This window comes from Narcine bancroftii, chromosome 3, assembly GCF_036971445.1.
Source record: "Narcine bancroftii isolate sNarBan1 chromosome 3, sNarBan1.hap1, whole genome shotgun sequence".
NCBI lineage: Eukaryota > Metazoa > Chordata > Chondrichthyes > Torpediniformes > Narcinidae > Narcine > Narcine bancroftii.
This window is the reverse complement of record NC_091471.1, coordinates 239,184,641-239,201,648: the sequence shown is the minus strand read 5'-3', so window position 1 is coordinate 239,201,648 and position 17,008 is coordinate 239,184,641. Positions and strand designations below refer to the sequence as shown.

General features: G+C 44.7%; 1 protein-coding gene and 1 pseudogene across 1 annotated transcript; one reads left to right on the top strand and one right to left on the bottom strand.

The window, feature by feature from the left end:
* Positions 1-1,385: 1,385 nt before the first annotated feature.
* LOC138758383 (G-protein coupled receptor 54-like) lies at positions 1,386-15,580 on the top strand. Its single transcript, XM_069927211.1, has 5 exons — positions 1,386-1,921; positions 7,788-7,912; positions 10,836-10,971; positions 13,418-13,656; positions 14,867-15,580. The coding sequence occupies exons 1-5, from the start codon at positions 1,693-1,695 to the stop codon at positions 15,224-15,226; spliced, it is 1,089 nt and encodes a 362-aa protein (XP_069783312.1). The 5' UTR covers positions 1,386-1,692; the 3' UTR covers positions 15,227-15,580.
* LOC138759625 (transmembrane protein 243-like) lies at positions 12,018-12,395 on the bottom strand (annotated as a pseudogene).
* Positions 15,581-17,008: the final 1,428 nt, after the last annotated feature.

The window sequence follows — 17,008 nt, the reverse complement described above, 5'->3', positions numbered from 1 at the left end:
ATGACAGGGGAGGTATGGGCACAAGTGTGTCACAGCAGGTTGCCAAGGGGGCGATGAGTGGGAAGGGAAGGAGTCACAGAGGGAGCGAACCCTACAGAAGGCAGAGAAGGGAGTATCGGGGAAGAAGCATTTGGTGGTGGAATAAATGTTGTAAGTGATGGAAATTGTGGAGGATGACGTGTTGGATGCGGATGTTGGTGGGATGGTTGGTGAGGACCAGGGGAACCTTTATTTGTGGCATCTAGGGGCAGAGGGGGCCAGGGCAGATGAGCGGAAAATGGAGGAGATGAGGGTACAGGCTGAGTTGATGGTGGTGGAGGGGAAGCCACGCTTTTGCCTGAAGAACTTAGCAGGTCAGGCTGCATCTATGGAGGCAAATGATATAAATGAAAGTTTCAGTTTGAGACCCTGCATCAAAACTGCTTGGGAGAAGGAAAGCACAGGCTAACCAGTGAGGGTGTTAACACTGGACAACAAAGATTTTGCTTCCTGAACACTTTTGGATGTACTGTATTTTATGGATTTTGAGCTGCTGATCATGAAAATCACCTTAAAATGTTCCTATCATGTGCCTTTTTTTAGATATACAGGTAGTCCTCAACTTCTGACCTACACGAGTTACATCCACCTGCACATACAACCAAAATTTAAAAAAATCTTTATTAAAACTATTTTACAAGTAGACATTTTGTATTAAAAACATTTTGTACAGTGGCCCCACTCCTGCAGCAGTCGAAATCCCCGTTCTCCACGGCAGCCTAAGGTCCCTGTTCCCTGTTTCCCGACTTACGACTAACCCACGTTACAACCAATCCTTCAATTTCCCCATTATGGTTGTAAGTTGGGAACTATCTGTAACCTGTTTTTGGGTGTTTCTGTTATATTTTGTCTCCTTCAAGCATACAGAACCATGAAGTACAACATGTCATTAAAAATTCATTTTCTGCTGTGTCCACTACCTTTTGGAGGGCTTTATGCTCAGGGATATTGGTGTCCCCATACCAGCCAGTCAGCACACTTTCCATCACACACAAATTTGCCAGGGTTTCTAGAGTCATCTCAAACCCCCTCAAACTCCTGAGGCACGGTGCTTTCTTCACGATGCCATTAGTATGATGGGTCCAGGAAAGATCCTCCAATATAGTGACTCCCAAGAACTTAGATTTTATCACCCTCACCACCTCTGATCCCCCAATGATCCCTCTGGTTTTCCCTTCCTGAAGTCAACAATCAGCTCCTCCAGACCTAAGTGATGGCAGGAGAGGGCAGAGGACTGAAAGATGAGAGGAAGGGGTGGGAGCAGGAAGGAGATTTCTCATGAACTATTGGGCTGAGACTGCTCCAGAGGCTGGGGTGGGATTTAAACTCGTGTTCGAGATGGAGGAGAGAGAATATTGGCTGCTCGTTCAGTATCTGCACGCCCCCTCCACCACCGTCTGGGGATGTGCAATCCTGCCGACTCCCCGGCTGCGCTGAGGTTCCAGGCATCTCCTGTCTCTCTGCCCCGGAATCCTGATGCTTTGCAGTCCTCTCCGCGGTCAGAAAGTCTGAAGATAACCTTCCCCTTCGCACATCCAAGGAAGTCACTGGTTTACCTGCTCCCCAGCCACGGCCCGGGGAGTGGATGGATCCCAACCCTTCAGTGAGATCCTGCTCTTGAGTGACCGCCGCCGAGACACAGCGAGTGTCCCGATGGAGCCCGGTGCCAACGGCACGGAGAGCGCCACCGCAGCTCCGATGGGGCCGGACGCGTGGCCCTTCAACCTGACCGGGGACGAAGGTCCCCCCTTCCTCACCGACGCCTGGCTCGTCCCCCTCTTCTTCTCCCTGTTGACGCTGGTGGGACTGGTGGGGAACTCGCTGGTGGTCTATGTGATCTCCACCCGGCGGCAGCTCAGGACGGCGACCAACTGCTACATCGGTGAGATAACGGGCTACCCCGTGAACAAAAACAGGGGGGTTAAAAGCCAGGCATCCGATGGTAGTCTGGCAACTGTGCATTAACCCCAGTGTCGCGGTGAGAAGAACAGGGAACGTTTCTGGGGAACATTTAAGGTTAAACCAGTTTACCTTTGTCGTAGTGCAGGGAAAACTGATGAAGGGCTCAAGCCCGAAACGTTGGTTATCTTTGCTGAGTTTCTCCATAGAACATTACAGCACAGAAACAGGCCCTTTGGCCCTTTTATTCTGTGCCGAAACATTTTTGTTTTGCCTAGTTCCACTGACCTGCACCCAGTCCATACCCCTCCCTATCCATGTACCTTTCCAAATTCTTAAATATTAAAATTGAGCCTGCATTCACCACTTCAGCTGACAGTTGTTCCACACTCCCACCACTCTGTGTGTTAAAATTCCCCCTCATGTTTCCCCTTAAACTTTTCCCCGTTCACCTTTAACCCGTGTCCTCTGGTTTGTATGTCACTTCCCCTCAGTGGAAAAAGCCTATTGACTTAAAAACTCCAGCATTGTGTTTTCACTTCAATCAAGGGTGTCTGCAGTCTTTCCTTTTTTACTACTTCTTCCAGCAGTCTAACTGGTTATTTTGAATATTCATAGAGCTACTCTTGTCCAGAGTAATTAGACCATAAAACACAGGAGCAGAAATAGGCCATTCAGCCCATCGAGTCTGTCCCACCATTTAACCCACTTTTCCACTCAGTCCACTGCCCATAACCTTTGATGGTCTGGCTGATAAAGAGGATATTCTGGGAGGATTTTCTGAGAAGGAGAAAGTAAACTTCATTGCTAAAGGACCAGAGCCAACCCATCCCAACATGAGCCCTTCGTGTATAGATAGGTCTGGTCTCTGGCAGGGAGGCGAGGAGAGCTTGGGGAGGAGGACAGAACTCCAGCAACTGATAGTTCTTCCCCTACCGAGGGGGGGCATGAGGATTGGACTGCTCAGGGTCAGTTGACTGGTGAGAGGAGGAGGGTTAGGCTTTGGCATTTCAGTGTTCTGGGACTGTGCTCCCCAGTGGGCTAAGATATGGAATTGGCCAAGGGTTCCAGCCTGAGAGAGTTTTGGTTTAATTCTTAAACAGAACTGGATTAACAGATCTCAAATGAGGCAGCAAAATGGTGTAGAATTGCATTTCAACTGTCATAGGGTAGGAAAATCAATCAGGAGTTCCATCCTAGGGTAGCTCTCTCTCTCTCTCTCTCTCTCTCTCTCTCTCTCTTTCTCTCCCTCTCTCTCTCTCTCTCTCTCTCTCTCTCTCTCTCTCTCTCTCTCTCTCTCTCTCTCCCTCTCCCCCCCCCCTCCCCTGGAACCGGTCAAAATGTGATGGTATCCACAATTAAATCATGAAGCATCTCTCAATTCCTCTTGCATGAGCTTGTGACTGTCCATTGATAAAGAACTGAACGTCACAGGGTCTGCAAATCTGACTCCAAGAAAATCCAGTCCATTTGGAAGAGAAAGGATGGAAATTAGGGGAGAGGAATATGAACATATCAATATTTACCTCAAGACAAATATTGGATAGTTGCCATAATTCACGCCAAGGCCATTCATGCCCAGAAGCCTCATAGCATTGAGCAGCTGGCAGCATAACAAAGTGGTCTACCTGCATCATCTGACAGTAGTTCAAGCAGTATAATAGGACAGAAAGTTCAATGCAGCTTGTAATTAGTGTTTGATTCATCATCCAGCCCCCAGTGAGCAGGCACAACAGGCTGTGCTTGGAATGAAGAAGATTTATTTAACATAAACAACAAATACTGCAGCTCCAATTATACTTTATATAGCCTGATTTAAGAATTGTATTGCTAAACCAAGGCAGGACCTAATTTTTGAAGTGGAATCACCATTCAATCTGAGTAGATTTCAGATTTTCGGATTTCTAATTTCAGATTTGCTGTATCACGTAGGAAGTTGGAGAAACATTGAATTAACTTTGATTGAATTTACCATGTTTAATCGCATAACGATGCTGACACGTTGCATTAGTTCAAATGACCTAAAAATGTTTTACCGCTGATTTTCGTTTGTACTCAGCATCTGATGCCTCTCATGTCAGTGCCCAGCATTGATGGATTCCATTTGCCCTGATCCCGCTTTTCCATGGTCGCAATGTCCCGGTGAAATCTTTCACCATGTTCGTCACTGACTGCACCAAGATCAGCAGGGAAGACGTCCAAGTGCGAATGTAGAAAATGCATTTTCAATGACATGTTGCACTTCATAGTTTTGTCTGCTTGAAGTAGACTTAAAATATGACAGGAAATCACAAAAATAGATTATATCTAAAAAATGTTAAGAAAATTTTAAGGTGAATTTCGTGATCAGCAGCCCAAAATTCAGAAAATACACCCAAAGTGTTCAGGAAACAAAATCGCTGCCCACTCTAACAACTGCCTAGAATTCCCCTCCTGCCTAACCCTCCATAGTTCTATGCTCCATGTACCTATCTAATAATCTCCTAAAATATCCCATTATCCCGTAGCCAGCAGAGAATTCCATGCAGCCACCACTCTCTGCATGTTGTCCCTGTACTTACTTCCAAGCACCTCCTTGTATTTGCCATTTTGGCCCAGGGAAAAAGCCACTCGCTTATTCACGATCACTGCCTCTTCTCAATTATTTTAAACTGCCATTAAACCATTAGTGACAAGAGGAATATATTGAAATCCAAAATGTTTGGAGTATTTTACACTGGGATCATATGATGTGTTTCAACTAGTCAGGGTTAAATCACTATATGGTAAGATTTCAAAGGTCTGGTGCTTTTACAAAAACACCATGATATGGCAGTACGATTTCTCAACAGATCTCAATCCCCACTGAGGGCAGAAACTTCAATTCATTTAGATTACCAGTAACCGTTAAGGAGGAAAGATTTTAATTCCATCACTGTGAGATGTGTCCCACAGGAGGAAGTTAACCACATCAGGTTCTCAAAATGAGATATTTTCTTGTAATTTGACAACAGGGATTTAACCTGTTCCCTTTGAGTAATTCGTGTTAAAAAACCAATGTTGTCATGTTTCTGAGGGAATAATGGAGTAATACAGTAAATATTTTATAAATTCTTTATTTGTTGAACATAGAACATTGCAGCCTTGAATAGGCTCCTCATTCCACTGATCTATATTTTTAAACCTATTCAATGATCTAAGCATTCCCTACCTCACACCCATATCCCTCGATTTTTCTTGCATCCATGTGCCTGTCTAAGAGTCTATTAAATGTCCCCTATTGTTCCAGCCTCAATCACCACCCCGGCAATGCATTCCAGGCACCCACTGCTCTCTGTGTTTAAAAAAAACTGACCCTGACATCTCCCCTGAACTTCCCTCAACTTAAACAAATTTCTCCAGACAAAAGGCACTGGCTGTCCACCCTCTCATAATCCTGTAGACCTCTATCAGGTCTCCTCCCATTTTTTCTTTCCTCGATAGAGAAAAGACCCAGCTGTGTTTGTAGAGCTTGTTGAAAAAATCAAAGACTTGTTGATCCAAACCAAGGCTTTTATTAGCAAAAGACAGGAGCTCTTCACAGGTGGCCGACCAGTCCGGAATGATCCGACCTGGCTAGGGACACAACCCTTTAAGGCCCAGACAGTAGGTGTGGCTTAGCTCTCAGCCAATCGCTGTAAGCACAGTCTAGATACAGTAACTATATACACTATGTACATTGGTGATAGATCTGTTCTATCACAGTGTTCACCTTGCCTCTGTTAACCTTGCCTCATAAGACATGTTCCCCAATCCAGACAACATCCTGGCCAATCTCCTCCGCACCTACATCCTTTCTGTTATGGGGTGACCAGAACTGAACAATTCCTCAGCCCATTTCCATGCTGATAGGTCTGTCCATGGCCTCATGCTCTGCCAGACCTGCAAATTGGAGGAACAGCACTTCATCTTCCAACTGGGCACCCTCCAACTGTCAAGTTCCCTGATTTCAGTTAGCCCTCCTTCAGTATCTCCCCTCCCCTGTTTCTCCTTTAGCTCTCTCTTCCTCTCTCCCTCTGTCTCCTTTTCTCCAGCTCTATATTCACACAACCACCTCCTCACCCGATCAATTCTCACCTTTCCTCCTATCCATGTCCCATTATCGCCTTTTGCCTGTCGGCCTGTTGTCCACTCCCTGCTCTTTCTTCCCTCCTCCACCAGCTTAATATTCAGACACCTGTCTGCTTTATGCTCATACCCTGAGGAAGGGCACAGGCATGAAACATCGGTAATATATCTTTACCTCCTATGGGTGATGTGAGACCGCTGATTTTACGTGTTTTTCCAATACTCACCAGAGTTTTATAGAGCTGCAACAGAGACAAAGGCAATAGGTCCTCCTGATGGACACCACACACTGCCCACACTCCTCTAATACACCTGGACGCGTCTTAACCACGGGCAACTTGTAAGGGTTCCACTTTTTGATTTGGTACACTATAGGAGATGGTTGGAAACAGAGACAACAAAACAAACAATCGAGCCTATGGCAGGGAAGTTAAATGATAACACAGAGAAATAATTTCCCTGCTGAAAGGTGTTATATCCAGCATTTTCTGATTTTACCTTTGGATTTCTAACAAATTTGCTATTTAGATTTTTAAATTTAAATCTGTAAATTTAAAAAAATTTAGACATGCAGCACGGTAACAGGCCCTTTCAGCCCACAAGACCATGCCACCCAATTACAGCCAACTGAACTACATTTTGAAGGTGGGAGGAAACCAGAGCACCTGGGGAAAACCCATGCAGACATGGGAGAAAGTATGAACTCCTTACACACAGCGCTGAATTCGAATGCCGGTTGCTGGGTTAGCGTTGTGCTAACCGCTTCGCTAGCTGTGCTGACCTGAAGTTTTATACATCCACCTCCTGGTGACAACTCATTCAGTTATAGACGGGCTGACAACATCCATCCATTGAATGTGACTAATTCAACGGGACATTCAGAAAGAGGCAGGTCTTTGGTGTAAACCAGAATATTACTTGAAATCATGGTGGTCGAACAAATATTAAAATTTCACATTTTCACAGGCAGATATTGAATTTGTTCAAGAATTTTTGCTTTTTGTCAAAATTATATATTTTTATTTATTAAAACTAATTCTGTGGAGAGAGCCCACTCTTTACTAAATCCGTGGAGAGAGCCTACCCTGAATGTTATCTGTGGAGAGAGCCCATCCTGTACGTTATCTGTGGAGAGAGCCCACCCTGTACGTTAACTGGAGAGAGCCTACCCTGTACGATATCTGTGGAGAGAGCCCACCCTGTACTATATCTGTAGAGGGAGACCACTTTGTATGATATCTGCATTCACAGAGCCATCCCCTCCCTAGACAAAATCCAGTACTGCACTGTCCAGTATATGTGTGATAACTGCTTGCTCCTTTGCTATGAGCTGACTGTTCCAGTCTGCTGCATTTTCAAACTTCTAAGGATCTAGAGAAATTCCATCTCCTCTCAGCTCTCTGTGACATTACCACCACTGCATCACCCACCTTCAACATCCTGGGGTCACCATTGACTGGGGAACTCAACCAGACCTACCCCATGAAGACTGTCACCACAGAGTGAGGCGTAGCCTGGGTCTCCTGCTGAGTTATGGAATAAGCATCATTTGTTGGATGAATGTACTCCAACTACCCCAGAGAAACTCTGCACCATCCAGAACTAAGCAGGGATCAGGTGTGGCATTTCATCCCCCATCCCTATATTCATTGCCCCCATCACTGATACACACAGGGTAAGGTGTCTGACCAAGGAAGAGGTCTTTATTTTAGCCCCATCCCATAGGGAAATTAACAAAGCAACCTTCTCTCTGTATATTTCAGTTAACCTGGCTACGACGGACATCATCTTCCTGGTGTGCTGTGTGCCGTTCACAGCCACTCTGTACCCCATGCCCAGTTGGATCTTCGGAGACTTCATGTGCAAATTTGTCAACTACCTCCAGCAGGTATTGAATCCTGTTTAGCACCATCCTATGGATAGATTCAGGTACAAGTTCTAGAAGAGCCCGTCTCAACCTTTTTTTGGCTCTGGCCCCCTTAGGGCTCTGCTCAAAGTTTACAGGCCCCCTTCCCTGCAAAGCAGGCAAGTTTAGTTGGTTTCTTCCATACTTCCCTCCAAGATTCAAGATTCAATTTATTGTCATGTAATAAAACAGGGTCCTATTACGTGGAATTGCTTTTGCTTTTTTAGCAGAAATTGCCCGAAGCACCTCTTACAGTCAGAGAAAGAGAAGCAAATGAGAGTTCCTCCAAAGTCACGGAGTGTCTGTGGATTTGCCTCCAGTTCTTCCGCAGCCACACAGAGTCCAGTCCAGTCCAAACCATTGGCGACTGAGCTCCAAATCCGAACCTCTGACAGGATCAGGAACCCCTCAGTGCCTTCAGCAAATTCTCGCATTTCAGTTCCGATACCTGGTACCCCTCCAGCCAGTTTCGAGCCAGTCTCCAGTGGTCCGCAGCCCGATGCGAGTCTCCCAACAGTAGTCCCAGCAGCCTACAGCCTCTGTGGGTTCCTTGCCTCGAGTTGCCAGCAGCCCACTGCATGTGTGGGTTTTTCAGCCTCCTCACTGGTCTGTCGCTGCGGTCACCATCCCGTGGGTAGTCTCCTCTGATTATCCTTCTCAGATGGGGGGAGTCTCCCCATTTTCTGGTGCTCTGTGCCAGTCCTCCGCTTCCCTTGAGTCTGTAACCTCTCGTGGCCGCTGCCAATCAGAGGCGCCACCACTTTGGATGCAGACCCCGTGGTCACTTTTCTTTAAATAACATCACCTTTGGCTCCTTTAATGGGTCAAAGGTTGGACCCCATGGGAGCGCTGTGTCTCCACTCCTCAGTCCCCGTGGGTCCGCACCAGCAGGCAGTGCCACTGTTACAGTGGCTCCGGCAGTGCTGCCATTTTTCTCGCTACCAATTTCGAGAAAAATATTTTATGATTTCAGTCTGTGGCCCCATTTAAATTCCTCTCTTTAGAATGGCTGGACTATGAGATGCCATGTGTTCTGGAGTAGGGAGAGGAAGGAACAGATTAGGGAAGGTCAGAGGGGCCACACATGGCAGGGATGGTAGGATTGTACATCACATGCAAGTAGAGATAAACTTCCAGTTCTGTCTCATGCCTCCTAACAATGTAAATAGGATAACGATTTCAACTTCAATGTAAATAGGATAACGATTTCAATTTAAGATTTCAGATTTATTGTCAAGGTCCATACATGACATCACCTACAACCCTGAGATTCTTTTAGTTGCGGTGCAGGCAGAATTACCACTTATTGGTAATGCAAAAGAAAACTGACTCAGCATGTAAACAAATTAAAAAAATTTTTTTTAAAAGAGAGAGCTTTGTTATAAGTATAGGAAAATAGTGTTCTCTGGGGGGGGGCGGGTGGGGGGGGGGAGAATACTGGTCACTGAGAAATCGGTTGACGCTTGCGAGTAAATTCGCAAACCGAATGGAAAGGGGAGTTGTGGTTGCCATCAAGGGACAAGGGACAATCCAAGGAGGGGAGGTTCATTTGGGGTTAAAGGGATATTGCTTGTGGGGATTGTTGGAGTATTTCAGGTCTTAAGTGTGTTGTCATATATTGAGATTAAAAAGGAAAACTTAAAAAACCATAATGGAAAAAAGGGATGGAGGTGGTGAAGAGGCAGAAAAGAAAGATATAAGATGGCCACATTGGACTATATGACTATAAACATTAATGGAATATATAACCAAGTTTAAGTGTATCCCATTGGGGAAAAAAAATCACATATAATTTAAAAGACAAAGTTACAATGTTTGAAAAAACCTGGAACATAACAGAAAGAGAAGGCCTCGGACCACCACCACCTAAAATGATAAGAAGATAAACACGATCAGATTTAATGTAAGTAGATGATACGTCTTTTTTGTTTGTATTCCTTTTGTATAAAGATATTGTTTTATTGTATTTTATATGTTCAATATTTACTGTTTTTGGAGGGGGGTGGGAAGGGGGAAGGGAGGGATGGGAATAAAATAGAAAATGTCACTGTGAATATTTAAAGAGATGCATCTGTAAATATATTGGTTGATATGGTTCATAGTGCAATAAATAATTTAAAAAAAAACCATGTAAACAAATAAAGAAATGTAAACAAACTGTGCAATACAGAGAGGAAAAAAAATCAATAAACTGCAAAAGTAGGAGTCCTTAAATAAGCCCTTGATTGAATTTGTTGTTGAGGAGCATGATAGTGGAGCGAGAGTACCTAAGAATTTCCAATATTTTATTAAGAAAATGCAAACACAGTGGATTTCTCCTGTGCAGTTGGTTCATGTTCTCACTTTCTGATTGTAAGATTTATAGATCTACACAATTGCTATAGGACAGAGAGGCCAATCAGTCTATACATTCAGCCTTCTACTCCAGATTTCACCTTCTCTCCACACACGAGGGGCAATTTACAGCAGTCAATTCACCTGCTAATTCACACGGTTTTGGGATGTGGGGAGAAACTAGAGAGTCCAGGGAGAAACCATTCTGGGTACTGGAAGAACGAGCAAACTCCACACAGGTAGCACCAGAGGTCAGTTGTTGAACACTGGTGCTGTGAGGAAATAGTACTACCAGCTGTTCCATCTTCTCCCTCTTCTCCCTTCATCCCACTATTGAATTAAATCTTGTGTGATCTGTCTGATGTTCTTTTTCTCTCTCTCTCATCTTTTCTCTCTCACCCTCCCTCAATGTCCCCTCTCTCTCTGCTTCACTCTCTCTCTCTTCCCTTCCTTCTTTCTCTCCCCCTCCCTCCCCTTTTCCTATTCCTTTTACCTCCCTCCTCCTTACTATCTCCCTTCACCTCTCCCTCCCCCCCTCACCTCCCTTCCCAACCTCCCTCCTTCTCTCCAGGTTACAGTCCAGGCCACCTGTATAACGCTGATGGCCATGAGCGTTGATCGCTGCTATGCCACGGTCTCCCCACTCCGGTCTCTGCGCCACCGCACGCCCAGGCTAGCCATGGTGGTCAGCGTGGCAATCTGGATTGGTGAGTTTGACAGGCAGGTGGAGGCAGGTGGACAGTGTGGAGGGCTGTGGGCAGGAGTGCAGCAGGTGCTGAGAACCGAGGGGATGAGGTGACCATCTGGGTGGGACCATTGCAGAGAGGAGGCTCCTTTTACAGGAAAAAACTGCAGGATTTAGGTCAAGTTCTTGAGGAACATCTACAGTAAAAGACAGAGGGATCTCAGTGTGCAGGTTCATCGATCCTGAAGGTGGTAACACAAGCAGACAGGGTAGTGAAGGAAGCACATGACATGTTGTATTCATCAGACAGGCCGTTCAGTGTAATTGTTGGGAAGTTGGGTAACAAACTCTAGATAGGCCCTATTTGGAAATTTGTATCAAAATCAGAATTTATTGTCATGAACATGTCACAAAATTCATTGTTTGCAGCAGGGGCACAGTGGAAATATCACTATAAATTACATTTTTAAAAATAAATATATTAGTGCAAAAATATTTGAAACTTCATTGATGGCGGAAGGGAAGAAGCTGTCCTTGTTCTGCTGAGTGCCTGACGGTAGCAGAGTGAAGAGGGTATGGCCATCAGTGGGGGTCTTTGAGGATAGAAGTGGCTTTTGTGAGACACTACCTCTTGTAGATGTCCTCAATGGAGGGGAGACTGGAACCCAGGATGGCGCTAGCCAAATTCATATCTCCCTGTAGTCTTTTCCTGTCCTGTTCATTGGCACCAGACAGTGATGCAACCAGTCAGGACGCGCTCCACAGTACCCCTGTAGAAATTTGAAAGAGTCTTCGGTGCCTTATCGAATCTCCTCAAAACACCTCACAAAGGAAAGCCTTCTTTGTGACTGCATTGACATGGAGGCCACAGGACAGAGATGTTGACACTCAGGAACTTGAAATTCTTAACCCTTTCTGCTGCTGACCCCTCGACATGGACTGGTTCATGTTCTCCTGAAGTCAAGATTGTATGTTGTTCTGGCCACCACACTGTAGGATGGATGTGGAGGCTTTGGAGAGGGTGCAGAGGAGATTCACCAGGACTGAACAAGGGGAAGGTGGATGGTCTCAGCCAGTCAGGCAGCATCCAAGATGGGCAGTCAACGCTTTGGGTTGGAATCGTTTATCAATCTCTATACTCATCAGGAAATACAGGTTGGCACAAATGCACAGCAAGTGGATGGAAAACAAATTGTAGTAGGTGAGGTTCCAGGTCACCTTGGCAGTACCCGCAAAGAGGAATATCAATCGAGATGCAACTCAGTGCAATGCAGACAGCAAAGAAAATATTCAGTGTCTTGAGGGAAAAGTTTCGTACTAATAATTGTAACCAGTGAGAGCACCAAACACAATGCTGATAATTCAAACTCTTGCTGATGCCTCTCCAAATAAGGGTCTGTTGTTTTGTCCACTTGCCCCTTACGACCTTGTGCTATATTCATCCATTGCAATTTCACACAAATGTACTTTCATGCCGACCAAAATCTCAGCCGTGCTCCTTGACCAGTTATTCCCAAGTACATTGTGGAAGAGATCTGCAGGTCCCAGCACACCGGTGTCAGGTGAGTACTGGGTCCTGGTCTGTGGTCCTTTTCCCACACAGTCTTCATGGTGGCTCCCCTGAGCATCCGTGCGTCGCCCAGCTTCTACTCCTGCGCCTACAATATGCCAGCCTGTGGATGACTCCTTGTGCTGGATGGCCAAACCGTTTGGGCAGACAAAAGTGAGCCTTCTTGCCTTCAGAACTAACAACTTTGGTTTAATCCCATATCTTCCCAATGACTGCGACATCACGGCCTCAAGTCTTCACTCCATCGAGGACGTCTACAAGAGACGGTGTTTTAAGAAAGCAGCCACTATCCTCAAGGACCCCCACCACCCAGGCCAGGCCCTCTTCTCACTACTACCATCAGGAAGGTGGCTCAGGAGCCTGAAGACAAACCAAAACAGCTTCTTCTGCTCCACCATCAGATTTTTAAAAATAATTTACAGGCCAATTCAGCCCTACAAGTCCATGTTGCCAAATTACACCCCATTGACCTACACCCCGGTACGTTTTTGATGGATGGGAGGAAACTGAAACCCCCCCAGAGAAAACTCAGGCAGACATGAGGAGAATGTACGAAGTCCTTACAGGCAGCGTGGGATTCAAACCCCAGTCCAGTTCCTAACACTGGCTCACTAACCACTACGTCATCTGTAAATGGACAAAGAACTACAGACACGACCTCACTTTCTCTTCTCTGCACTAATTTATTCATTTTTAAAAATGTAATTTATGACAATATTTTCCCTTGTGACGCTGCTGTTAAACAATGAATTTCGTGATGTGTTCATGACAATAAATTCTGATTCGGACTGCTGGTATTCTTTTCCGTCTTCATTCCAATCTCTACCTTCCCTCAACCCCCAGTTCCTCTATTTGCTGTTTTACCATTTCATCCTGATTTCTTTTTAACCCTGTGCAGGTTCCTTTATTCTGTCGATTCCCATGGCCATGTACCACAGGATCGCACAGGGCTATTGGTATGGGCTGCAGACGTACTGCATCGAGGCATTCCCCACAAAGTCCCAACAGAGAGCCTTCATCATCTACACTTTCCTTGCAGTCTACCTACTTCCCCTGGTCACCATCTGTGTGTGCTACGTGGTCATCCTACAGAGAATGGGTCAGCCGCTGGTCAGGCCCATTGACGGCAATTATCAGGTATCATGTTGGAACTTGATGGGTGTGTGGGTGTGTGTGTGCATGGGTGTCTGGCTGAGATTCTATTGGGCTTTGGTAAGACCCATTTTGGGTTCTGTACCTAAAGAAGAGGATTTGACATTAAATTTATTGTCATCTACCCCATTTTTTAAAACTTTAGACATACAACATGGTAACAGGCTCTTTCGGCCCATCAGTCCATGCTGCCCTTTTACATGTTTTGAATGGTGTGAGGAGCCCCCGGAGAAAACCCACACAGACACGGGGGGGGGGGGGGGGGGGAGAACGTACAAACTCCTTACAGATAGCATCGGGATTGAACCCGGGTCACTGGCGCTGTAACAACATTGCACTAACCATACTGTCCACACATACATTAAGCTCTTTGTTGGCGAAGAGTCACCAAGTAACCCAATGCCATTATTGGTCCAAAGAAGGGACCCAAATGAGGGTCTCTCCCGAGACAGCGAGTGGCCATGAATCTCTCGTCCCGCTCCGATGTCAGCATCCCTGCCATCCCCGTGACTGACCTCACATTCATCCACATTATATACTGACAGTGACAAGGACAGGAAGGCAGTTTATTCTCTGCTGACAAATTAGGAAGAGGGGGCAGGTGGCAGCCTCTTTGAAGACCACACAGCTACCTTGCCTAGTGCCATCTGCAAACTTTGAGACTTTACTGGCAAACATTTCCTTTATCCAGAAATTGGAAGGTCAATTACAAGATTTCCATGAACAAATCTGGTGTATGCTCTTTATTGAAGCCCATTTTAATCTGGTAAAATGTACGTGGGTTCATTGCAACTGAGATGAGAACCTGGCAAAGCTCACAGGGCTCTCAGTAGCTCCCTCTGGAGGCTACAATGTGCTGTTTGTGTGTGGGTATGTGTGGGTGTGTGTGTAGGCGGGTATGTGTGTGTGGGTGTGTGTGTATGGGGGTGTATGTGTATGTGTGCATGCGTGCATGTGTGGGGGGCGTGTATGTGGGTGTGTGTGTGGTGTGTGTGTGGTGTGTGTGTGTATGGGTGTGTATGTGGGTGTGTGAGTGTGTGTATGGGGATGTGTGTGTATGTGTGTGTGTAAGAGTGTGTGTGTAAGAGTGTGTGTGTGGGTGGGTGTGTGTGTGTGGGGGGTGGGTGTGCATGTGTTTGTGCGTGTGTGTGTGCTGAGTCTGTTTATGAGTTGTTTTCTGTGTATTCTCTTGCAGAAAGTACATCATTTATCAGAGAGGTCAATTGCCATGAGGACCAAGATTACCAGGATGGTGGTCGTGATCGTGCTGCTGTTCACTGTGTGTTGGGGCCCCATCCAGATCTTCCTCGTCGTTCAGGGTTTCTACACTGGCTTCCAAGTCAACTTTGAGACCTACAAGATCAAAACCTGGGCCAATTGCATGTCTTATGCTAACTCCTCCATCAACCCGATTGTCTACGCCTTCATGGGCGAGAGCTTCAGGAAATCCTTCAGAAAAGCTTTTCCTTTCATGTTTAAGAAACAGGTGAGAGATGGCACCTTCACCAATGGCTCCAGAAATGCAGAGATGAAGTTTGTCACCGAGGAATCGTAAATTCTTCAAAGAAGACAAATGTCTTAACAATGGTTGAATCCTACATTGGAACTGTTATGGATCGGTGATGCACCAATGACATTTTATCAAAAATTCCCATTAACAAATGACCAAGCAATTCTTATTTGGAGAAGAGACCATTTAGCCCACTGTCTGTTCCTTTCTATAGTTCCTAGAAAAAATATATAATTCCTATATCTCATGTCAAAACAGTTCTTTGCCCACTTTCTCACCAGGTGGCTAAAACCCTGTTTCCAAAGGTCTAGTGATCTCTGCCTTAAATACACAATGACCAATAACAGTCACTACGAAATCAGTTGACATTTGTGAGCGGGTTCGCAATCTAAATGGAGAGGGGAGTTATGGTTGCCCGGCAAGGGACAAGGGGCAACTTAGAGAGGGTGGGGACATTTGGGGTTAAGGGAATTTTAGATGTGTGAATAGTGGAAATATTTTATGTTTTAGAAGTGTTGTCTTGCAGTGCGTTCAAAAAAAGAAAACAGAAATGGATAAGAAGGGAAGGTGGTGATGAGGAAGCAGAAATGAGAGGTAAAGAAAGTATGAAATGGCCATGTTGAACTATATGATGATAAATATTAATGGAATACATAACCAAATCAAAAGGAAGAGGATGTTAAATTTACTGAACAAAGAAAAAATTGATATAGAATTTGTGCAGGAAATGCATCTAAATGAAGTGAAACACAATAAATTAAGGCGAGACTGGGTAGGGCACATAATGGCAGCATCATATAATTCAAAAGCCAGAGGTGTAGCTATATTAATCAATAAAAATGTACCAATCAAAATAGAGGAGGAACTAATAGATCCAGCAGGGAGGTAATGATAAAGTGTCAGATATATTCAGAATTTTGGAAATTGCTCAATATATATGCACCTAATGAAGAAGATCAAAAATTTATGCAAGATATCTTTTTGAAGATTGTACGCAGGGGAATATACTGATAGGAGGGGACTTTAACCTTAATTTGGATTCAAAGATGGATAAAACTGGAAAAAAGACTAGCAAAAAAAACAAAATAGTCAAATTTATGGTTAAATCGATGCAGGAAATGCAACTTTTGGATATATGGAGGAGACAACACCCAAACGAGAAGGAATACTCATATTATTCGAGTAGACATAAAACATACTCAACTGTTCCTGTTGTCAGCCCACATCCAAGGGAGAGTTAGGAAAATGGAATATAGAGCTGGATTGTTATTGGATCACTCACCCCTGTTATTAGCAATAGAGCTGGAGGACATCCCACCAAGAACATATAGATGGAGATTAAACTCCATGCTACTTAAAAGACAGGATTTTAGAGAATTCACTGAATGCCAAATTAAAAGGTACTTTGAAATAAATATGAATCAGTGAAAGATAAATTTATACTATGGGACGCAATGAAAGCTTTCATCAGAGGGCAGATAATAAGTTATGTAACTAAGATGAAGAAGGACTACAATCGGAAAATAGAGCAGCTGGAAAGGGAAATAGCAAGTACAGAAAAAGAACTAGCAACAAGGGAAGATACAACAAAAAGAAGAGAATTGGCGAACAAAAAAATAAATATGAAACACTACAAACATATAAGGTGGAGAAGAACATAACGAAGACAAAACAGAAGTATTATGAGCTAGGAGAAAAAATGCACAAAATACTAGCTTGGCAGCTTAAAATAGAACAAACTAAAAGAATGGTATTGGCATCAAGGAAAAAGGACAAACAAATTACATATAACCCAACGGAGATCAATGAAAACTTCAAGGAATTCTA

What these genes read in the sequence shown, in the direction of transcription:
- LOC138758383 (XM_069927211.1), top strand. Translation starts at nt 1,693, where the DNA reads ATGGAGCCCGGTGCCAACGGCACGGAGAGCGCCACCGCAGCTCCGATG. An exon ending in CAGCGTGGCAATCTGGATTG is followed by an intron (nt 10,972 to 13,417) that starts GTGAGTTTGACA and finishes AACCCTGTGCAG; the next exon opens with GTTCCTTTATTCTGTCGATT. An exon ending in CCATTGACGGCAATTATCAG is followed by an intron (nt 13,657 to 14,866) that starts GTATCATGTTGG and finishes ATTCTCTTGCAG; the next exon opens with AAAGTACATCATTTATCAGA.